Genomic DNA, 24,327 nt, shown 5'->3' with positions numbered 1-24,327 from the left:
AAATTCAGATAAGTTTTGTTAGCCCAGGCCTTCGGCCACTCGAAGCTAAAAAATATGAGTTTTAATATTTTATAATTTTTATTTTAATATCTGTGGAAAGCTGACTATAAAACGATGTGATAAATAACTCTTATAATTCTGAACGATATATGCAGTGTTATTAAGGTTCTTAACATTTTTGATTCAACAAAAATAAATCTGATCTCGATCAATACTGGAAAATATTTCTAGCCGTTCCATAGTACTTTTCTATAAAGATAAGTAAAGGAATATTTTTTGTGCGTCTGCATTAAAAAGGGGGGGGGGCGAAAGTGACACTTTTTGAAACCAAAACTAAAAGTCAAAGGAACTCAACTAAAAAAAGAGTTACAGGTCTGACATTTTGCATGGCAGTTGCTTTAAAGGGGTACAATATGGAACTGTAAAAAAACGGCGGCGCAACCGCCGAAAACCGCCGAGAAAAGGCAAAAAAAATTTCGGCGGGAAACGGCGGTTTTCGGCGGTTGCGCCGCCGTTTCTTCACAGTTCCATATTGTACCCCTATAAAGCAACTGCCATGCAAAATCTCAGACCTGTAACTCTTTTTTTAGTTGAGTTCTTTTGTTGACTTTTAGTTTTGGTTACAAAAAGTGTCACTTTCGGCCCCCCCCCCCCCCCCACCCCTTTGTTTGCCATTTTACACTGAAATTTTAAAAATCGAAGACTAAAAATGATCTTAATTATTTTGTTAGGACAATGGGGCAGAAAGAGTTCAGCTATCAACCAATGGATTACAATTATTTGGAGATCAAATTGACCAACAGGTTTCTTTTTTTTAAAGATTTAACACAAAATATTTTCCTGTATCGAACCGAAACCGATCAATATCAGTGAATTAGAACCGGTTCTCCGCCCTATGTAAAGTATGTATAGCATCGTATTATATCCAGTTTTCTACGAATATTAAATTAATCTTAAAATTGTATAATATTCATATAAGTTATTCATATAAGATGCGAACATGTTAAAGATGCATCGCGCGTTTTTTTTTAATGCCAACTTATGTTATATTTTATTTAAGGATGACATACAGAATGATTACCAAGACAAGTCCTCTATTATTTCTGCTGACGACGAGAAAGATAATAGTGAACATGAAAATGACAACGAGCAAGGTATGAAATAATTTCAATAATTTGATTACATTTAAGTATTGTCTTTTTAATGCAACATCTATGGAAAGAATTTCAGCATAAAGTTCATGCCATCCCCGTCAATTGCAACTTTTAACTAAAGTTTAAGTAATAATAGTTGTTTAGGATCAGAGGTGAATTCTTAAAAAACGTTTGCCCCACTAAAATCAGTGAGGCAAACAAAAAAGGGAGGGGGCGGAAGTGACACTTATTGAAACCAAAACTAAAACTCAAAGGTACTCAACTAAAAACAGAGTTACAGCTCTGAGATTTGGTATGGCAGATGTTCTAAAGAGGTACAATAGGGAACTGTGAAGAAACGGCGTTTACTGCCGAATTTTTTTTGCCTTTTCACGCCAAATAAGACAATTTTCATTCATCTGAGATAAAAAACTTTCCCTTTATATTTCTACTAAAACTTTAATATTTCAAACATGTCAACATTAAAAAAATGTCAAGTAAAAATATACCTAGGGGAAATTTTTGTGAAAAAAAAGTTTATCTCAGATGATTGAAAATTGTCTAGTTTGGCAAGAAAGGGAAAAAAATCGGCGGTAAATGGCAGTTTTCGGTGGGAGCGGCGGTTCCGCCGCCGTTTCTTCACAGTTCCATATTGCACCTTTTTAGTTCATCACCATGCCAAATCTCAGAGCTGTGACTCTTTATTTGGTTTAGTTCCTTTGAGTTTTAGTTTTGGTTTCAAAAAGTGTCACTTCCGCCCCCTCCCTTTAGAGGGGATAATTTTGACTCACTAAAATTTTAGCGGGGCAAAAGTTTTTTTTAAGAATTCACCTCAGGTTTAGACATCCAGCTCAATTTTAAATTCACAATATTATGATTTCACTGAGGCTTACACGAGGCTGACGAGCCCTTTATTTTTATACCTTTTCAGCAAGCGTGTTTGCATGTCTGTTAAACAAACTTTAACCAAGAATATTTTCTAGAAATCGACGAGATCATTGACGACAATGTTGCTACTGCAGATGACGAGAACGTAGATGATTATGCACAAGTTGATACTGTAGAAGAAAGAGATGTTGATCAGGGATGGATATTTAAAATATATTCTTTAGATTTCTAATATCTTCAATGGAATATTAATTAAACATTCCCTCATTTTTTTTATTGATGAAACTTTGCCTTTTGTAACTTGCTGATATTGTGTCTAGATTAAAACGACGAGCTCATTAAGTCTGTAACTAACATTGTCCGTCTGCCTGTTGGTACTACTATTAGAGAATAGTTATTTATCGCAACGTATTATAAACAGCTTTCTGCGGGCATAAAAATATAAAATTATAAGATTAAAACCAGTTTTGTTGGCCCCGAGATCCCACATTTATAAAGTATCTATTCAAGAACGAAGTCGAGGATGTTCAAGAGACAATTGAAAATATTAGATCTTTTATCAACAAGGATAAAAATATTGATAACGAAGAAAACAATGGCGAGGAAATTGGTGATGTAGATAATGATGATGGTAATGAAATGTTAGACCAAGAAGAAGTTACTGAAGAGGTTGAACAAGTAGATAGTCAGGTATTTAATACTAGTCTTTTGAAAATCCAGGGCTGTTGACTCATTTGTGTTTCTGTGTGTGTGTACTGTGTAACGAAAGGATCTCGTTAACAACTAAACCGATATGTTTCTCCTTGACAAGAGGAGCTTCTTATAGGTGTCCTGGGAAGGCTTATGACTATTTTGGGGGAGGGTACCATCACCCTCCTAAGTGAAATCGCCCCTAGAAAAAATGACCTTATTACCTTATCCCTTATCCTTTCTCCCCCCCCCCCCCCCCCCCCCCCCAATCCCCTCGAGGGCCCCTAAGTTCGTGGCCGCTAGTGTAGAATAAATCAATGTCCATCCAAATTGTATGTAATAAATTACCCTTTTGTAAATTAAAATTATTGGTTGGAAGGTATTGGTATGGACACTACTTGTTTTAACCATCCAATCATGGCTTAATTAAAGAACCCAAAATTTTTAAAGTCAAATAATGAGAGAATGGTTTATTAAAACTTTGGGTACTTATTTAACTTGGGTCCAATTGCCCCTGCTACCTATGTGTATGTTATGTCTTTTTGGGGAAAAAAGGCGTTTAGTGTTCACTTCTTCCACTAATTCAATAAAAAAATTCATTACATTCTCCTCATTTCTACGGATAGAACCTTTGGGATTTCTGAATTGATAGTCCCCAAAATGTGTTTGTTTACATATATATTTTATTTTTACTTGTAGAAAGTTGGAAATACAAGCCGCGTGAATTTGTTGAACAGAAGTGAATTGGAAGCCAGTGTAGGCAGGGATCAAACTTCACTCAGATTAAAAGCAAATCTTTCACAGGTAATGATAAACATTTATTATAAATTTAATAAAATTGAGAATGGCGGAATTTGGAGATTTATATATAGAAAGCTAGAATTTAAAATACAACAGGATCTCTGTCTGTGTGTGTGTCTGTCTGTTCCGACGGATCTCGCTAACCACTGAACCGATATGGTTCTGCTTTTATTATGTCCTGGGAAGGGTTATAACTATTTTGGGTGTGGGTGTTTATAAAACTTTGGGTCTAATTAACAGCAAACTATTTCCTTCCTCTCACACAAAACACTTAAGGTAATATATAATACGAGACACCTAAATTTCCGTTTCTAAAAAATTCGCCAATTATGAACAAAAGCTCCGACTCCGTTTTGACAAACTGAATCCAATTTTGTAAAAGCCTCCACTGCTACTTTCATTTTCAGAACTCACTTGTTCTCAACCACAGAATATACCTACTACTTATAGGACGAAAAACCATGATGGAAGTGGGCATTGGGCTGTTTAATACACTAGTCCCCAAAGTTTTTTGTTAATAACGTTTTCTTATTCTTTGGGTTGACAACTTTGGAGACTTATATTGAATTTTGATTTGCTGGCTCATTGGTGGGTGTGCAAACGTTTTAACCACTAATTTCAATTTAATAGAAGGCGTAATTTTGTGTATTAACATTGGGTATGTACATCAATTTATCGGCCATTGTCTTATCCATTAGATCCATGACGAATTACATATTTATTAAAACACATTAAATTAGACTTCTGGAGATGTAAGAGTTTTGCCATCAACCAAGGAAAGGAAAGAGTTGAGACAAGCCACACTGGAAAGGTAAGATATTATTAGAAGATTTATAAAAAAAAACTTTTTTCATGACTGAAAATTAATACATAGAAAAGGACATAGTTAATATTATTACTTTTTAGTTGCTCAGTTTTTATTCATTTTTTATTCTGCTATTATTTTAGATATTTTGGTGGAGAGAAAGGTGGAAGTGAAAATACACTGGATAATCTTTCATTTCTGGATACACCAGCCAAGAAAAATGCTACTCCAAAGGTGATTTTATATTAAACTAGCGGTAACACCCCCAGCATCCAGGGGCTCAGAAAGAGAGAAGAGGATCAGAAGAAAAAAATTGTCAAAACCACTATATGACCATATGAAATGTAAAGCACAATCGGTTCAATGGCTTCCTAGATCTTAACGTACAAACATAAAAATATGATAGGACTCTGTTCTAAAACATCTATTTTTGAAACAATTTACTCTATAAATATCTGTTTAATAAATGCTTAAAATTGCACAAACTTGATTTTATCCTTCATTTTAGTTAACATTTAAGTTTTAGTAAAAAAACAAACATTTATTACACAATAAAGACCAGTCTACAGTATCTATGAATTCTTTAGCTAGTGCGCTTTCTTAACTCTACAGTAACTATACAGTTATGGTTTCTTGTATCTGTGCTGTCTGTCCTGGGCATTTCAGTTTTTCTTCAATTGTAATGTGCGTTTCTTACAAACCAAGATTTTCAAATTGTGTTGACAAATAATATACCTAACATTTTAATTTAGGAAAAAGTGGCAAGGCCTTTGAAAGAAAAGAAACCTAAAGCGAAGGCAGAAACTATCTTTCCATTGAAGGTTAGATTCATTTTATTTATTTTTAAGTGTAAGCCAAGCTATATAACATTGCTCTTGATCGTGCGTTATATGTTTTTGAGTAAAGCATTTTTTGTTCGATTTTAAGATTACTTAATTTTTTCACTTAGTTTAATCTTTTTTAGACTAGGTGAAGGTGGTGGGTGAGTTACACCCACCAACTTTAATTTAAGTCGTAAAAAGAAAAGAAGAATAAATTCGGAGGGATGATTTGTTAGGAATTATTTCACATGGGAGGGTTAAGAAACAGACAGATAAACATCATGTTACTATTACAAAAAGTCAGATATAATAACAAAAGCATTATTGTAACTACTATGTTTTTATTTAGGATGTAAAGTTTATGTTCCAAAAGCAGTCAAGATTCAAGCTAATGAAAGAGGCAGAAAAGGTGAGTTTTTTGTTCTACTAAAAAATGATTTGTAATAAATTTTAGCAGTTAATTTTTAAGAATTTCAAGCTTTCAGTGAAAAAAAGGAGTTTTTATTTTATTTAGCTAGAAAAAGTTCAAAAATATCGGCGGTTTGGCCGCTGTCTTTTCCGAAATCCACGTAGTACTCCATTAAGCAACTGTCATGCCAAATTCTAGCGTTCTGTTCCTATTTTAAAGTGTTGAACACATAACTTTACAGAAAATAAGCATGAAACTGTTTTTTTATGTGATTTTTAATTTTCTTTGTATAGGACCTATTGTCGGGCAGTGATAAGTTCACCAAGATGATACTGAAACGCTGCACAGAGATAGCCAGATCAAGGGGGGACAACAAGATCAGACTCTCCGATATGAGACAGGTGCGTCTACCAGGGATAGTAAGGGATAAGGCAATGGCCGATAAATAGATATATATTGTATATCCCCAATTATAATACACAAAATGACCCATTCTGTAGATAACAATTAGTGGTTGTAATGTGTGGAATCTGAACTTAATGAAATAACTACCTAATCAGAATTCAATACAAGTTCCCAAAGTTAACAAATAAGAAAACGTTATTACAAACCTTTGGGAACTAATGTAATTGACAGCCCAATGTCTCCTCCCTCCCTGTAAAACACACATTCGATTTAATTTTACCACAATATTAAAAAAAGTGTCAAGTGAAAATATAAGGGAAATTTTTAGGGAAAAAAAAGTTTATCTGAGATAATTGAAAAGTGTCTAATTTGGCGAGAAAAGGCAAAAAAAAATTTCGGCGGGTGCAGCGGTTCCGCCGCCGTTTCTTCACAGTTCCATATTGCACCTCTTAAAAGCAACTACCATGCCTAATATCAGAGCTGTAACTCTTTATTTAGTTGAGTTCCTCTGACTTTTTGTTTTGGTTTCAATTCCGCCCCCTCCCTTTGTTTTAAAATCAAATTGACAATAACACACCCGATTTTTGTCACAACACACAGTGACTTTACCTTTGATAGGTATAGGTAATTTCCCCAATAAACTAATATTACTTTTATTCTTTTACTTTTAAATTTTGTTAACGTTTCTTTTATAAATACATTTTTCTCCAAAACCACCTTGGATAACAAGTAAACAAAATTCACTTTTCTGTAGATTAAAATTAATATTTTATTGAAGTATCAATATTTTTTTGCAAACGAGTGAGAGAACGAATTTATGAATCTTTTTGTACCTGTGTTGTTAATGTTAAGCACTATTTTGAAGGATCTAAAGCTTAATTTCCACAACATTATAAATAAACCATTTTGGACTGAGGGACAAAGGACCAGGATTCTGACAAACATTTCTAAGTGAGAATTTTCCACACAACCCACTTTCCTTCAGTTACAGAACAAAACAAATATTTTGCCAACATTACTCCGCTATAATTTCTAAATTTTCAGCAATTTCAAATAGAATTTATTTTCTGAATCACTGCTCTTGATGGGATTTTACCTTTATACGAGGGGTGTATATTCTGCGGGGGGGGGGATGAAAAAAAATAAGAGTAATGAAAACATTATAACATTTTTCCCCCTCCTTGGGGAAAAAAACTAGGGGAGGGGCGTAATATAAAATAGTTTGCTGTAAGGAAAAAATAGGGGTGCTGCCACTTTTACCACTAGCAAAAATACAACCACTGTGTTTTTTGACAAAAAGTTGGTGTGTTTTTGTCAATTTCGTTTTTAGCTGTATTTTTGGCAATATTTTTTTTATCCACTGTCAAAATTACACCTTTACTACTGTCATAAAAAATATTGTGCATAATATACACTCCTGCTTTAAACCTGATGCATATTTAGGCTGCTGGTGAGACCGGAATGTTTCCAACTGTGGAAGAGGATCCTAAAAACATGGAGTGGAATAGAAGAATATTTGAGTAAGTACTTCACAGATACTTTGAAATATACAGGGGGGGGGGGCCCCGGGGGGGGGGGGTCAAATAAAACTGGACAATTTATAAACGGCCATAGCGCCAAAAGTAAGTGTACATGTTAATACACGGCTGTAGCTTAACACAAAGCTACGTCAGAATTAACGGCATTAAAAGTTGTTAATACTGTTACTATGTCAGATGCCCTATATAATAGTAAGAGTTGAGAGAATGCCATTTCTCGAAACAAGCGCTTAACTCATTACCATGCACCGATGGAACATCAAGACAAAGGTCGTACAATCAAAGGGTTGGTTGTCTTCTAGTTGGGATGTTATCGCCTTGGCAACTTTTATAAGGTCTGGCTCTTTTTATTTTTATTTTTCCCACTTCCCTTTAATTACTTTACAAGACAAATAGAAGGATAGAAAGACAGGCAGACTGCAGAGATCTTAGAGGATAGGACAAAAGACGATAAATTGATACACATTCCCATGATGATTAATAAGATTACCCCTTCTGAAAATGAACAGAAAATACTAAACCAAATGTTATCTTATTTAGAATGACGCTTTACACAAAAACTGTTATAATCAATTTTTAAATTTAATTATTTAATTTTTTTTGTAGAACCAAGAATATAGAATACCACGGATTAGTACCGATGCTGTATGGTGGTGAATACATTCCCCCAAGGAACATTTATGAACCCAAGGTAAGTCTTTCATTGAAAAAAAACACCATAAAAAATTTTTAGGTTTATTATATAGAGAAAAAAATTATTTTTCACAAACTAGACTCTTTAATCAGGCAAAAAATATAATATTATATTTTATTTATAATATTCGATATTACACTGAAATTGCGACATTACAAGGGAATTTTCTGAAGGGATACGACAATGGATAAAAAATTCATATACAATCCCAAAGATGATGAACACCCCTTCTCTAGATTAAAATTATTTGTTGAATTAATTGGACACTTTTTAAAGTTAAAAAAAGAAGCAACAAATTTCTAACCATTAAATAAGATATAACGTGGTTATGAAACTTTGGGTACCAGTGTAATTTACAATTAATTGCTAAACCCCTGCCCCCACCCTCATTCCTCCACATTGGTTATTACACCCAAGACAAAAATATGCATATTTTGCGATATTTTTTATTAAAAATGATTTATTTTAAGATAATTGGAAAGAAAAGGCGTTTATCTTCACTAAAGAAATCTTCATCTGCCAACATGATCAAGCGTCAAAAGGTAACAAATTTAATTATTGTAATGTTATATTCAGGGCTCGGCAGCCGCGCCACAGCCGCAAATAAGCCTCAAATTAAAACCCGCATGTGTGCAAAAAAAAAATAACGAAAAGATTTATTGTATGCTTTTGAACAGGCTTAGACATCAGCTGAATGCGGCTTTCGCGCGGCTGTCGAGCCCTAGTTAATTAAAGATATTTTTTTGGTAAACACTTTTAGTTTTAAAAAAAGGATAACAACATCCATAAAAGCGAAGCTCTGAAATATAACGCTGATATTAACGAACACGAATAAACACTTAATAAATTGTAATGAATTGTAATGAAAACTTAGGCAGAATATTAATTTAGATATACCTATTAACAAAATTGTATATAGAAATTGTTTTTAAAACATACTTAAAGGATTATGGCTTTAATATAGAGATGCTTCGCTAGAAATAATATACCTTGTTGTCCTAGGAATCAATAAAAAAAAATTCGGATGAATAGGTTAATTACATTATACAAAAAGTTAAAAATCAGCATGTTTTTATACAGATTTTCTGTTAACGATTATAGAGTTGTTTCGCTTTCACAATCCTACATAACTGTTAAAGGAATAATCATCTAAATTCAAAGTTTAAAATCGATTGGACAGTTATAACATGCCTCTCTACTGAAAAGAGCTGACCGTGACGTACGGACGGACGTACAGGCCTTATTATAGAAAAAGCTTCGTTTTTAAAAACTTGTGATTGTACTGCATTAAACCCAGGAATAAGGTATAGCCAACAAGGGAAATAAACATTAAATTATATTTGGGGGGCAAATGGAGAGGTCGTCAATTTTACGATGTGTTGCCCCCCAACGACAGCTGAAAAACACGTATAGGTTTCGTGATTTCTTTCCAAATTAATTTCGTTATTGGTATGAGCTGCATTAAACCTATTTTTAGTATTTTTTAGTAGCGAAGCTACTCTACACATCATCCTTATATATTGTCCACATGTCTGTAATATCTTCTTTTTTGTTAACATACTGTTGGTGTTACTTGATTGTATTTTATTAGTTTCAATTACGAAAAATCGATTGCATTTTTAATATATAAAATAAGCTTGTCTACCTATACATTAAGTTGTAAACTTTTAATATGGAATGCATTATTATTGGCTTATCCTCTCATCAAGCTTCGTAACTTTTAGACATATCATTCTTGTTTTGTTACACATTATTGCTGTGGCTTCAGGGTTATCAAGGAAGTCTAAGGGATGGGTGGGGTCGTTACCTCCCCCCCCCCCCCAAAAAAAAAAAGAAAATGTTTGGTTCCTACCCCTTGAATATTTAGAAATAAATAAGGTATCCCCTCCCTCACTTTTAAAAATTTTGCCCTGTAGTTTAAAGCCCTTGGTTTTTACAATCAGCTTACGAGGAGTAATTACACCCACAATATTAAGGCCCCACCCCCCCTAAAAAAAAATAAACTTTAAATTCCTCGTACTATTGAGATTTTTACCCACAACCCCCCCCCCCCCCCACCACCACCAAAATAGATGATTCAAAAGCTTAGACGTCATTGAGGGGTGTAATAGTTATTTTGGAGATGGTTAGGGTGTTATTTTGATACGGGGTAAGGGAGGATCAAATTTGTTAAATTTTTAACAACATAAATAGTGGGATATTACCTCCATCACAACCCCCAACCCCTTTGATATCCCTGCGTGCGCGAGGCTGCTTGTATTTTGATGAACCCATTACTAATAATCTTATTTTAGGTATCCCGCGACCTACACGCAAGCACCGTACAAGTCGACGACGAAGTACAACTCAACTTTCAGTCGCCCGAACTGCAACGTCCATCCCAAAAATCCGTGGCGGCCAAAAAACGCGGGCGCAAATCTACTACGGGTAGCAGCAAAAGTAGAAAGGGGAGCGATAATAGCTCAAAAAGTAGGAAAACTAGCGCCAGTAGCGCACAAAGTAGAAAAGATTCGAGAGACATTAGTCAAGATAGTAGAAAATCAAGCGTAGATAGTAGAATCAGTAGAAAAACCGCGCCAAAGGCCAACAAACGGTCGCGAAAATCGACATCATCACAAGAAAGCCGCGAGGCGACCAAAAAACCGCGTAAAACATCAAATTCTACTAACCGCTCTATGACAAGAGAAAGCCCGACGTCGCAAAATACAACCAACGAGAGATCCTCGCAAGAGGAAAGCCGAGACTCGCACTTTGCACCCTCCAGAACTATTACCACTCCCGTGGTAGTAAAACCTAAAGGCAAAGGTAGACAAATTAAAGAGAAAGCAGGCAGAAATTCCAAAGCTACGAAACAAGCAAAGGAAAAAGAACCACAGTCTAAAAATATTAATGTAAATGAGAAAGTTAACCAAGTTAAAGTGTCTAAATCTATGAAAAATAGAAAGAAATAAAAATATTTTTTTGTTCTATTGTAATGTATAATAAAATATTATGTTATTAAATCATTGTGAAATTATAATATATTTTTTGTACTATATGAAACGTATTATAATATATAATCTAAAGTTGTTCTTAACCATATTATAAAATTTGTGTTTGGTGTTAATATTTTTTAAAGTAGATACATAATAAACGTATAGCAAAAAAATCGATTGAAATGTTTTTTTTTTACTTTATCATAAACTGTGTTAGGTAAGAATAAGAGATTTATTCAAAAGAATTTTATAAGAACAAGGAAAATTATGTCAATAACCATATTGGAAGTTAAATATATATTTTGAGTTGTAAAGCTCAATATAATACCCTACGATCAGGGAAAAAGGGAAGTTGATTCTGACAAACAATTTTAAAGGGAATATTTCTCCCCTTTTCGTCCCCTTCATACACACTCATCTTCAGTTACATCAAAATAACAAGATATACCCCCTCACCTTACTTTCAGAGGTTTCATGATTTTTTTTGTAGAATTGATTGTTAGAATAGCTATCCTGCCTACGATAAAATCAAATAGAGGAATAAATCTTTCTAATATACAAAGTTTAAAATAAAGGAATAAGATAAATTCCATTACAAGCACATGAAATAATTTCAGATTGAAAAAGAGCAAAAAAATACAATTGAGACTGAATAGTTGCTTTCTCAGCCAGTTCGTTCATGCAGTAAGATTTGAGGGTATTTGGTGTATCGTTATTTTAGCCAACTGCGATTTATATTATAGGAGTACATGAAAATCTGGCGCAAAATCAAAGTGATGAATTATACATCGATTTAGCCAACAAATTACGTAATCCCCGCGGGACTACCCAGTACCCAATATAACCTAACCTAAAGTAGTAAACTAAAACTTCCCCAAACCCATTTGTTCAAATACATATTATATATACTTTAAGGGAAAGCGACGCCGGATAAGTCTAAAAAATCGATATTTTTTCAGATAAAATAAATAAAAATGTTATTACCAATATTCACACTAAATTTTAATGAAAAATTACTTGTTGATAGAGTTGCTATAGGAAAAAATAATACAAAAAAATAGTTATTTCTTTTTTCGTATTGATGAGAACCGGTTCCTGTCAACCGGATTCAAATGAATACGAGAAAACATTTTACTAAATGACCTCATTATGAATTATGAAGTAATGGAATGTTCGTCTAATTTTAAACTTGATAATTCTTTAGGGATAAGTTATTATCATTCAAAACTATTTTTGAGTTCCAAAAACCCATCCATGCTTATTTTCAAACCCTTAAGGGCTTAACCCTAATCTAATTAAGCATAAAAAAAAAACGGTTTAAAAGTAAGGTTTCTATCCATGTGGGGATCTTCTAACCTTTACTTAACCTACCCTAAATTAAGCATAAAAAAACACGCATTTTCAATATGTTTAATTGTGATCTAAAAGTGATTAGGAAACCGCCTAATCATCTCCAAAATGCTTCTGATTTCTATACTCAGTAGCTTCTAAATATATTTACAGTGGACAGATTAATTAAAACGTTCGTTCAGAAGACAGTTTTAAAGAAAACTTAATTTTGACTTGTGCTCTTAGAAATAAGGATCTTAATCTTTATGTGTGTTTTAACTTGATAAAGATAACATAGCAGATATAGATAGTCTAGATGATTAATTTTTTTATTGGACCAACAGGAACACAGTGTAGGAACAAACCGACCAATTAATTGATTAGAAAGTGTACACATTTTGGTAAGAAAGGGCATCTAATTTTTCGTCTCATCCATAAGGCATAAACGGGTACAAATGTAATGTATTGGACCGCTATCTAAAACAAGGATGACAACATCCATAAAAGCGAAGCTCTGAAACGGTAGGACAAACGGACATTAACACTTGTATAATGTCAGAACTGAATAATCAGAATGCGAATGTATAAGAGTCAAAGCAAAATTGTAAGTAAATTTGTTGAAAAACTGCTTGATACAGGATAATGATTATGGACATACTTACATTTTTAGGACTTGATTATAGAGTTGCTTCGCTTATAATATTGTTCTTTGTTGTCCTAGGAATCAGTATACCAAAAATCAGACCAATCGGATAATTAGGTCACATACAAATTTGTTGTTAAAAATGTAAAAAATATCAACATGTTTAAAATGGACGTACGGACATTCTGGTAATGATTATAGAGTTGCTACGCTTTCTAACTCGTACCTAACAATTACAGGAATCACCATGCAAAATTTGAAATCGATAGGACAATTCTAACATGCCTAAATTAACGAAAAAAGCTTTTGAAAAAAGTAAAAAAATCAACATGTTTCAAATGGACGTACGGACATTTTGGTAATGATTATAGAGTTGCTACGCTTTCTAAATCGTACCTAACTACTAAAGGAGTCACCATGCAAAATTTGAAATCGATAGAACAATTCTAACATGTCTAAATTAACGAAAAAAGCTATCCGTGACGGACGGACGGACGGACCGACCCTAATTATAGAAAAGCTTTGCTTTTTAAAAGAATTATTACACAAGAAAAAATAGGATAGGCTTATAAATTTCAATATTTCCCCTAGCCTAGTAGCATAGCATCTTTAATTCAAAAAGAACTGCTACTGCTTTTAAATGTTGCCATCCTTGTTTTGTATTACTAAATATTGACTAGGTGAATATGATGGGAAACATCCTTGTCTTACAGCAGCCGTGACAGGTGAAAAGGTAGGTCTCCAAGTTTTTCTTCATGTCAATTATCTCTCAGGGAGGGAGGGAGGGGGCATTTAATTGTATACTGGTACCCAAAGTTTTATAAACTCGATCTCTTATTTGATGGCTTAAATACCTTGGGAACTCTAGTGAAATCATGATTGGGTTGTACTGAACTTCAATATCAAAACTTTTCCACCAATAATTTAAATTTATAGAAATGATAATTTTGTTTATCGCTATTGCATTGGTGTATATTCTGCACAAGATTCATTTTTTTCCCCTGCTGCAATTTTTTTCCCTCCTAGTTTTTTCTAGAATGGAAGGGGATAAAATGGAAAAATATTTTCAGAACTCTTTATTTTATTCAAATTATCTCCACTCCCACATATTCCTTTAGTTTTTTTCACCAAAGAGGAGAGAAAAATGGAAAAAATTGATTTCAATTCTCTTAATTACCCCCCCCCCCCCCCAATCCACATATTTTTTATCCCCCCCCCCCCCTAAGCAGGGTCAAATTTGCAGAATATACACTCCTGCGTTATTGTGGTTGCAACTTGCATTTCAACAATTATCGTTTATTGTTATATCCCTGAATATATCTATAACTAACAAATAGATATATAGGTTGATAAAACAATTGCCCTCCCCTAAAATAGTTAAAAACCTTTCTCGTATTCATTCGAATCCGGTGGATATGAACCGGTTCTCATCCATACGAAAAAACTATGTCTAGCATCGTATTATAAACCGCTTTTTTCGAATATACGGGGCTAAAAAAACTGGTTTTAATCTTATAATTATACATTCTATATCCGCGGAAAGCGGTTTATAATACGATGAAAGAAATAACTATTTCTGGACCTTTGAGATGCTTAAATTCTAAGTAATACCATATTGGTTCAGTTATCAGCGAGATCCTTAGCTACAGACACACACATACACATCTAGTAACTTTTAAATGAGGACAAAACAAACTAAAAATCATAAGTTGAATGATTTTTTTTTATTATTAAGGTTCTTATTCATAATCCACACTCGAAAGTTAGTCAGGAATCTGGCAGGATGACTACAAATCAGGTAATAGTTATTTATAGCATCTTATTACAGACAGCTTTCCCCCTTATATAAAAATGTACAATGATAAGATTAAAACCAGATTTGTTAGACCCGACGAGATGCCGATTTTCAATAATACGATTGCACATTCTTATATTCGTAGTAAACTGGGTATAATACAGTATGTTTTAGAACCAGTTCTAATCCAGTGGATGTTAATTGGTTTTAAGCCATACTGGAAACAGTATGATGTCATCTATTCAATAAGATCTCTGAAACAATCTTTTATTTAATTCGGGATAAATAATCAATCAGAAAATCACGTCAGACACGACTTTGCACGACTTTTGTACCTACTAACTTGTTGCAATTTTTTTGTTAGAAGTTGAAACATTGCCTTATTTTAAAATAAAACTAAAGTAAAAATTATAAAATTACAAATAACACAATCATTGCAAAACACTAGAAAAAATTTCCATTCATATTAAAATACTTGAAATACCAAATCATTATGTTATCTTGTTATTGCTGAGCTATTAATAAAATAGATAATTCGTTCTATTTAATTAGATTTGATCTTATTTTAGGCGAATAATGAAATTTTTATGCTAAATATCAACCAGAAAATTCTGTCCATAGCTACAGGACGACTAAATCCAGCTGTGAATGCAGACACCTTACTCATTGGAACACCAACCAACATCCTGGTATAGTTGTTGAATAGATTCGCTGATTTTTTTTATAGAAGATTTTCTATAAGTAATATGTAAATAGTCGGTCAATTTTTTGTTGTTGAAATATGGCCACACAAAATAGACAAGAAGCAGTTTTTAGTGTCTAATGAAAAATGACTCCATACAAAACAAATTACCAATGATAGGCCAGTATGCATTGCAATTGAAAAATGGTAAACTGTATACTGGCAATGGTCATTTGCATGACGTCATTTTTTATCAGGCACTAAAAACTGCTTCTTGGCTATATAGTATTCCCACATTTTCACATCAAATAAAATACTTGTCTAAACAATCGATCATTGCTATGCAACCCCAAGTCATTTTTTTAATAGGTGGTGAACAGTTTGTCGTTCATACTCTAATTATAGAGCAGATACACTATTAAAAATCATATTTGATTTCACAACCCTTGTATCTGAGTCCTAAAAGTGCTCGGTAATGAGTTGGGCCTCTATTGGCCATGCCATTTCCACCAGGCTTACTTCTGATGTCACATGCCTGACATAGCAGCAGTAGATGCAATTTTAACCATTTCAAGTATTAAGCGTTTTGTTCTTGACTTGAACCCCTCAGCTAGTTGTCATGTTGCCAATTTATCTCAAGACGAGGTTATTTAAAAACCAAAGTTAGTAGATCTTATGTTTCAGACAAAAAAAACGCTTACTACTTTAGGTATATGTTTTATCTTATGTAGGCGTATGATGTAGAGAACAATAGTGACGTATTCTACAAAGATGTACCTGACGGTGCAAACACAATTGCTGTGGGCACCATTGGTAATAAGACTGTCCCGCTAGCTGTAGTTGGTGGCAACTGTTCCTTACAGGTAAAAACTTAATTTTGTTATCTGTAAGATCTTTTTTAGCATTAAAGCTACTCTATTAGGTCATATGTTCCCATCAGTCTGTATTTTGTATATTGTCAATTGAATAATCTTTCTATAATATTTAAACAAATTTAGTTATTCATAATTAAATTGCAAAAAAGTAATAGTTTTTTCAATAGAAAAATCTCCTAAAGTTTTAGATGATTTCCTTAAATTTCTTAGTTCCTAATTGAAAGCCTAATATATAGAAATTATCAAATATAATAAAGGTAAAAGACAGAGATCTAAAGAGATAATAGCCGATTAATTTATGTAAAACTACTCATTCTGTAAATTACAATTAGTAGTTCAAACGTTTAGACACTCAACTTAATGAACTAACCTTTTAAAATTTAACAAAAGACTCCCTCCTTGGTAAGAGAAAATATTAAATATGTAAACCAATAAAAATTACCTAATGCTTATTGGCTTTTTGCATCATCACTTAAACAAGCATTTGTTAGGTTGTAATTGTTCTAGGGATTTGATTATGAAGGAAGAGATCCATTCTGGACAGTTACTGGAGATAATGTTACCTCTCTTATTATTACAGATTATTCTAAGGTAATATTATTCTGATAGTTACTGGGGATAATGTTACCTCTCTTATTATTACAGATTATTCTACTGTAATATTATTCTGATATAGTTACAGGGGATAATGTTACCTCTCTTATTATCACAGATTATTCTAAGGTAATAATATTCTGATATAGTTACAGGAGATAATGTTACCTCTCTTATTATTACAGATTATTCTAAGGTAATATTATTCTGGACGGTTACAGGAGATAATGTTACCTCTCTTATTATTACAGATTATTCTAAGGTAATATTATTCTGATATAGTTACAGGAGGTAATGTTACCTCTTTTATTATTACAGATTATTCTAAGGTAATATTATTCTGATAGTTACTGGGGATAATGTTACCTCTCTTATTATTACAGATTATTCTAAGATAATATTATTCTAATATAGTTACAGGAGATAATGTTACCTCTCTTATTATTACAGATTATTCTAAGGTAATATTATTCTGATATAGTTACAGGAGATAATGTTACCTCTCTTATTATCACAGATTATTATTATGAAGGAAGAGATCCATTCTGGACAGTTACTGGAGATAATGTTACCTCTCTTATTATTACAGATTATTCTAAGGTAATATTATTCTGATATAGTTACAGGAGATAATGTTACCTCTCTTATTATTACAGATTATTCTAAGGTAATATTATTCTGATATAGTTACAAGAGATAATGTTACCTCTCTTATTATCACAGATTATTCTAAGGTAATATTATTCTGATATAGTTTCAGGAGATAATGTTACCTCTCTTATTATTACAGATTATTCTAAGGTAATATTATTCTGATATAGTTACAGGGGATAATGTTACCTCTCTTATTATTACAGATTATTCTAAGGTAATATTATTCTGATATAGTTACAGGAGATAATGTTACCTCTCTTATTATCACAGATTATTCTAAGGTAATATTATTCTGATATAGTTACAGGAGATATTGTTACCTCTCTTATTATTACAGATTATTCTAAGGTAATATTATTCTGATAGTTACTGGGGATAATGTTACCTCTCTTATTATTACAGATTATTCTAAGGTAATATTATTCTGATATAGTTACAGGAGATAATGTTACCTCTCTTATTATCACAGATTATTCTAAGGTAATATTATTCTGATATAGTTTCAGGAGATAATGTTACCTCTCTTATTATTACAGATTATTCTAAGGTAATATTATTCTGATATAGTTACAGGGGATAATGTTACCTCTCTTATTATTACAGATTATTCTAAGGTAATATTATTCTGATATAGTTACAGGAGATAATGTTACCTCTCTTATTATCACAGATTATTCTAAGGTAATATTATTCTGATATAGTTACAGGAGATATTGTTACCTCTCTTATTATTACAGATTATTCTAAGGTAATATTATTCTGATATAGTTACAGGAGATAATGTTACCTCTCTTATTATCACAGATTATTCTAAGGTAATATTATTCTGATATAGTTTCAGGAGATAATGTTACCTCTCTTATTATTACAGATTATTCTAAGGTAATATTATTCTGATATAGTTACAGGGGATAATGTTACCTCTCTTATTATTACAGATTATTCTAAGGTAATATTATTCTGATATAGTTACAGGGGATAATGTTACCTCTCTTATTATTACAGATTATTCTAAGGTAATATTATTCTGATATAGTTACAGGAGATAATGTTACCTCTCTTATTATCACAGATTATTCTAAGGTAATATTATTCTGATATAGTTACAGGAGATATTGTTACCTCTCTTATTATTACAGATTATTCTAAGGTAATATTATTCTGATAGTTACTGGGGATAATGTTACCTCTCTTATTATTACAGATTATTCTAAGATAATATTATTCTAATATAGTTACAGGAGATAATGTTACCTCTCTTATTATTACAGATTATTCTAAGGTAATACTATTCTGATATAGTTACAGGGGATAATGTTACCTCTCTTATTATCACAGATTATTCTAAGGTAATATTATTCTGATATAGTTACAGGAGATAATGTTACCTCTCTTATTATCACAGATTATTCTAAGGTAATATTATTCTGATATAGTTACAGGAGATAATGTTACCTCTCTTATTATTACAGATTATTCTAAGGTAATATTATTCTGATATAGTTACAGGGGATAATGTTACCTCTCTTATTATTACAGATTATTCTAAGGTAATATTATTCTGATATAGTTACAGGAGATAATGTTACCTCTCTTATTATCACAGATTATTCTAAGGTAATATTATTCTGATATAGTTACAGGAGATATTGTTACCTCTCTTATTATTACAGATTATTCTAAGGTAATATTATACTGATATAGTTACAGGAGATAATGTTACCTCTCTTATTATTACAGATTATTCTAAGGTAATATTATTCTGATATAGTTACAGGAGATATTGTTACCTCTCTTATTATTACAGATTATTCTAAGGTAATATTATTCTGATATAGTTACAGGGGATAATGTTACCTCTCTTATTATTACAGATTATTCTAAGGTAATATTATTCTGGTATAGTTACAGGGGATAATGTTACCTCTCTTATTATTAGGTAATAGGTATTCAATTTAATCTTAAACTTCAGAAGGACGAACAGTCACCATATTACTTTTTATTATAGACAAAAATGTCTTCGGTTTGATATTGTTTACTTTTAAAGCCTGTGGTATTTAATTTGACCTTTTGAAATCTATTATTTTTAGACTTATCTGATTTTATTCAGTTTGATATTAGCAACGCATTTAATATAACTACCAATTGTAAATAATTTACAAAACCCATGCATGTAACGTAACTGCTGGATCGATATGGTTCTCCTATACAATAAGGCTTCTTAAAGATCCATGGAAGGTCTATAACTATTTTTTGGGGAGTTTCTACCACCCTCACAAGAGAATTCACTTATTAAAAAAATTACCCCCCCCCCCCCAAAAAAAAAAATGAGGCCTCTAGGGGCGTACCCACTAGTATAACAATTAGTAAGATAATATGTGGCCTGTATTAAAAATATGGGGTATACTCCTTTTCACGACATCCCTCCATATGGAGCGATGATTTTAATTGATCGCCTCTTATGACATGGGGCGATGTAATGGCTCCTTGAAAGGGGCGATTTAATAGCCCCATATAACAAGAGGCGATGTTATGACTCCTTGAAAGGAGCGATTTAATAGCCCCTTGCCCTAAGAGGCGATTAAATGATCCTTTATCGCTCCTTTATCGCCCCTTCTAAAGAGGAGATGATATGTCCTCTTATCCCAAGGGGCTATTTAATTAAATATCGCCTCTTCATGGCCCCTTCACTATTATATATATCTTAGTCCCTTGATGGCCCCTACATCGCTCCTACATCGCCCCTTCATCGCTCCTCCATCGCTCCTTCTCCAAATTTATATTACATTGTACTTTGATGGCCCCTACATTGCCCCTCCATCGCTCCTACATCACCCCTTCATCGCTCCTTCTTCAAATTTATATTACATTGTACTTTGATGGCCCCTACATCGCCCCTCCATCGCTCCTACATCGCCCCTTCATCGCTCCTTCTTCAAATTTATATTACATTGTACTGTGATGGCCCCTACATCGCTCCTACATCGCTCCTTCATCGCTCCTACATCGCCCCTTCATCGCTCCTTCTCCAAATTTATATTACATTGCAACTTGATGGCCCCTACATCGCTCCTACATCGCTCCTCCATCGCCCCTTCATCGCTCCTTCTCCAAATTTATATAACATTGCAACTTGATGGCCCCTACATCGCTGCTACATCGCTCCTCCATCGCTCCTCCATCGCTCCTCCATCGCTCCTACATCGCCCCTTCATCGCTCCTTCCACAAATTTATATTACATTGTACTTTGATGGCCCCTACATCTCTCCTCCATCGCTCCTCCATCGCCCCATCGCCCCTTAATAGCCCCTTACCTTAATTTATATAAAAAAGCCCCTACATAGCCTCTCCATCGCCCCTTAATAGCTCCTTACCTTAATTTTTATAACATAGCCCCTACATAGCCTCTCCATCGCCCCTTAATAGCCCCTTATCTTAATTTATATAACAAAGCCCCTACATAGCCTCTCCATCGCCCCTAATAGCCCCTTACCTTTATTTATATAACAAAGCTCCTACATAGCCTCTCCATTGCCCCTTAATAGTCCCTTACCTTAATTTATATAACATAGCTCCTACATAGCCTCTCCATCGCCCCTTAAAAGCCCATTACCTTAATTTATATAACATAGCCCCTACATAGCCTCTCCATCGCCCCTTACCTTAATTTATATAACATAGCCCCTACATAGCCTCTCCATCGCCCCTTAATAGCTCCTTACCTTAATTTATATAACATAGCCCCTACATAGCCTCTCCATCGCCCCTTAATAGCCCCTTACCTTAATTTATATAACATAGCCTCTACATAGCCTCTCCATCGCCCCTTAATAGCCCCTTACCTTAATTTATATAACATAGCCCTACATAGCCTCTCCATCGCCCCTTAATAGCCCCTTACCTTAATTTATATAGCATAGCCCCTACATAGCCTCTCCATCGCCCCTTAATAGCCTCTTACCTTAATTTATATAATCCTTACCTTAATATATATAACATAGCCCCTACATAGCCTCTCCATCGCCCCTAAATAGCCCCTTACCCTAATTTATATAACATAGCCCCTACATAGCCTCTCCATCGCCCCTTAATAGCTCCTTACCTTAATTTATATAACATAGCCCCTACATAGCCTCTCCATCGCCCCTTAATAGCCCCTTACCTTAATTTATATAACATAGCCCTACATAGCCTCTAAATCGCCCCTTAATAGCCCTACATAGCCTCTCCATCGCCCCTTAATAGCCCCTTACCTTAATTTATATAGCCCCTTAATAGCCTCTTACCTTAATTTATATAATCCTTACCTTGATATATATAACATAGCCCCTACATAGCCTCTCCATCGCCCCTAAATAGCCCCTTACCCTAATTTATATAACATAGCCCCTACATAGCCTCTCCATCGCCCCTTAATAGCTCCTTACCTTAATTTATATAACATAGCCCCTACATAGCCTCTCCATCGCCCCTTAATAGCCCCTTACCTTAATTTATATAACATAGCCTCTACATAGCCTCTCCATCGCCCCTTAATAGCCCCTTACCTTAATTTATATAACATAGCCCTACATAGCCTCTCCATCGCCCCTTAATAGCCCCTTACCTTAATTTATATAACATAGCCTCTACATAGCCTCTCCATCGCCCCTTAATAGCCCCTTACCTTAATTTATATAACATAGCCTCTACATAGCCTCTCCATAGCCTACATAATCCTTACCTTAATATATATAACATAGCCCCTACATAGCCTCTCCATCGCCCCTAAATAGCCCCTTACCCTAATTTATATAACATAGCCCCTACATAGCCTCTCCATCGCCCCTTAATAGCTCCTTACCTTAATTTATATAACATAGCCCCTACATAGCCTCTCCATCGCCCCTTAATAGCCCCTTACCTTAATTTATATAACATAGCCTCTACATAGCCTCTCCATCGCCCCTTAATAGCCCCTTACCTTAATTTATATAACATAGCCTCTACATAGCCTCTCCATCGCCCCTTAATAGCCCCTTACCTTAATTTATATAACATAGCCCTACATAGCCTCTCCATCGCCCCTTAATAGCCCCTTACCTTAATTTATATAATCCTTACCTTAATATATATAACATAGCCCCTACATAGCCTTATGTAGGGCTTTATATAGCATAGCCCCTACATAGCCTCTCCATCGCCCCTTAATAGCCTCTTACCTTAATTTATATAATCCTTACCTTAATATATATAACATAGCCCCTACATAGCCTCTCCATCGCCCCTAAATAGCCCCTTACCCTAATTTATATAACATAGCCCCTACATAGCCTCTCCATCGCCCCTTAATAGCTCCTTACCTTAATTTATATAACATAGCCCCTACATAGCCTCTCCATCGCCCCTTAATAGCCCCTTACCTTAATTTATATAACATAGCCTCTACATAGCCTCTCCATCGCCCCTTAATAGCCCCTTACCTTAATTTATATAACATAGCCCTACATAGCCTCTCCATCGCCCCTTAATAGCCCCTTACCTTAATTTATATAGCATAGCCCCTACATAGCCTCTCCATCGCCCCTTAATAGCCTCTTACCTTAATTTATATAATCCTTACCTTAATATATATAACATAGCCCCTACATAGCCTCTCCATCGCCCCTGAATAGCCCCTTACCCTAATTTATATAACATAGCCCCTACATAGCCTCTCCATCGCCCCTTAATAGCTCCTTACCTTAATTTATATAACATAGCCCCTACATAGCCTCTCCATCGCCCCTTAATAGCCCCTTACCTTAATTTATATAACATAGCCTCTACATAGCCTCTCCATCGCCCCTTAATAGCCCCTTACCTTAATTTATATAACATAGCCCTACATAGCCTCTCCATCGCCCCTTAATAGCCCCTTACCTTAATTTATATAGCATAGCCCCTACATAGCCTCTCCATCGCCCCTTAATAGCCTCTTACCTTAATTTATATAATCCTTACCTTAATATATATAACATAGCCCCTACATAGCCTCTCCATCGCCCCTAAATAGCCCCTTACCCTAATTTATATAACATAGCCCCTACATAGCCTCTCCATCGCCCCTTAATAGCCTCTTACCTTAATTTATATAACATAGGCCCTACAAAGCATCTCCATCGCCCCTGAATAGCCCCTTACCTTAATTATATAACATAGCCCCTACATAGCCTCTCCATCGCCCTTTAATAGCCTCTTACCTTAATTTATATAACATAGCCCCTTCATAGCCTCTTCATCGCCCCTTACCTTAATTTATATAACATAGGCCCTTTATGGCTCCTGTACAGCCTCTGTAATTGTATTGCCCCTTCATTATAGAAGGTAGGGCATTAAGGTAAGGAAGGAATGTGACCCTCTACAGTTTTAAATTTAAGTTTTAAAAGGATGACAAGGATGACAACATTTATAAAAGCAAAGCTCTGAAACGGTAGAAAAAAGTTTAAAGGAAGCCTGCAAGAAATACCACGCTTTAACTGCTGAAAGACTGCCACAAGTAGACCAAATACCCCAAATTTGAAGCCTTCAGCTTCTATAACAAAAAAGTTCTAGGCATTTTAAAATGACATTTTAT

At 34.1% G+C, this 24,327-nt stretch overlaps 2 protein-coding genes across 3 annotated transcripts in view; both read left to right on the top strand.

Moving 5' to 3' along the window:
- LOC145330998 (uncharacterized) overlaps positions 1-11,343 on the top strand; it is a 34,618-nt gene extending 23,275 nt beyond the window's left edge. The window contains exons 33-46 of the mRNA XM_080175585.1: positions 732-803; positions 1,061-1,154; positions 2,117-2,217; positions 2,532-2,711; positions 3,411-3,515; positions 4,253-4,323; positions 4,461-4,551; positions 5,070-5,138; positions 5,488-5,547; positions 5,841-5,948; positions 7,396-7,472; positions 8,097-8,181; positions 8,655-8,726; positions 10,479-11,343. Coding sequence (XP_080031711.1) covers positions 732-803; positions 1,061-1,154; positions 2,117-2,217; positions 2,532-2,711; positions 3,411-3,515; positions 4,253-4,323; positions 4,461-4,551; positions 5,070-5,138; positions 5,488-5,547; positions 5,841-5,948; positions 7,396-7,472; positions 8,097-8,181; positions 8,655-8,726; positions 10,479-11,135 — 1,842 coding nt within the window. The 3' untranslated portion in view covers positions 11,136-11,343. The remainder of the gene's footprint in view (positions 1-731; positions 804-1,060; positions 1,155-2,116; positions 2,218-2,531; positions 2,712-3,410; positions 3,516-4,252; positions 4,324-4,460; positions 4,552-5,069; positions 5,139-5,487; positions 5,548-5,840; positions 5,949-7,395; positions 7,473-8,096; positions 8,182-8,654; positions 8,727-10,478) is intronic.
- A 773-nt stretch (positions 11,344-12,116) lies between these two features.
- LOC145331013 (BBSome complex member BBS2-like) overlaps positions 12,117-24,327 on the top strand; it is a 37,559-nt gene continuing 25,348 nt past the window's right edge. For both annotated transcript variants that reach the window (XM_080175604.1, XM_080175603.1), the window contains exons 1-6: positions 12,117-12,198; positions 13,813-13,864; positions 14,867-14,929; positions 15,496-15,615; positions 16,340-16,471; positions 16,991-17,074. In XM_080175604.1, coding sequence (XP_080031730.1) covers positions 12,134-12,198; positions 13,813-13,864; positions 14,867-14,929; positions 15,496-15,615; positions 16,340-16,471; positions 16,991-17,074 — 516 coding nt within the window. In that variant the 5' untranslated portion in view covers positions 12,117-12,133. The remainder of the gene's footprint in view (positions 12,199-13,812; positions 13,865-14,866; positions 14,930-15,495; positions 15,616-16,339; positions 16,472-16,990; positions 17,075-24,327) is intronic.

The sequence above is a fragment of the Acartia tonsa genome, chromosome 11 (assembly GCF_053477335.1).
Source record: "Acartia tonsa isolate MP-2025a chromosome 11, ASM5347733v1, whole genome shotgun sequence".
NCBI lineage: Eukaryota > Metazoa > Arthropoda > Copepoda > Calanoida > Acartiidae > Acartia > Acartia tonsa.
The sequence above is the reverse complement of the archived record's forward strand: the minus strand, read 5'-3'. Positions and strand labels throughout refer to the sequence as shown.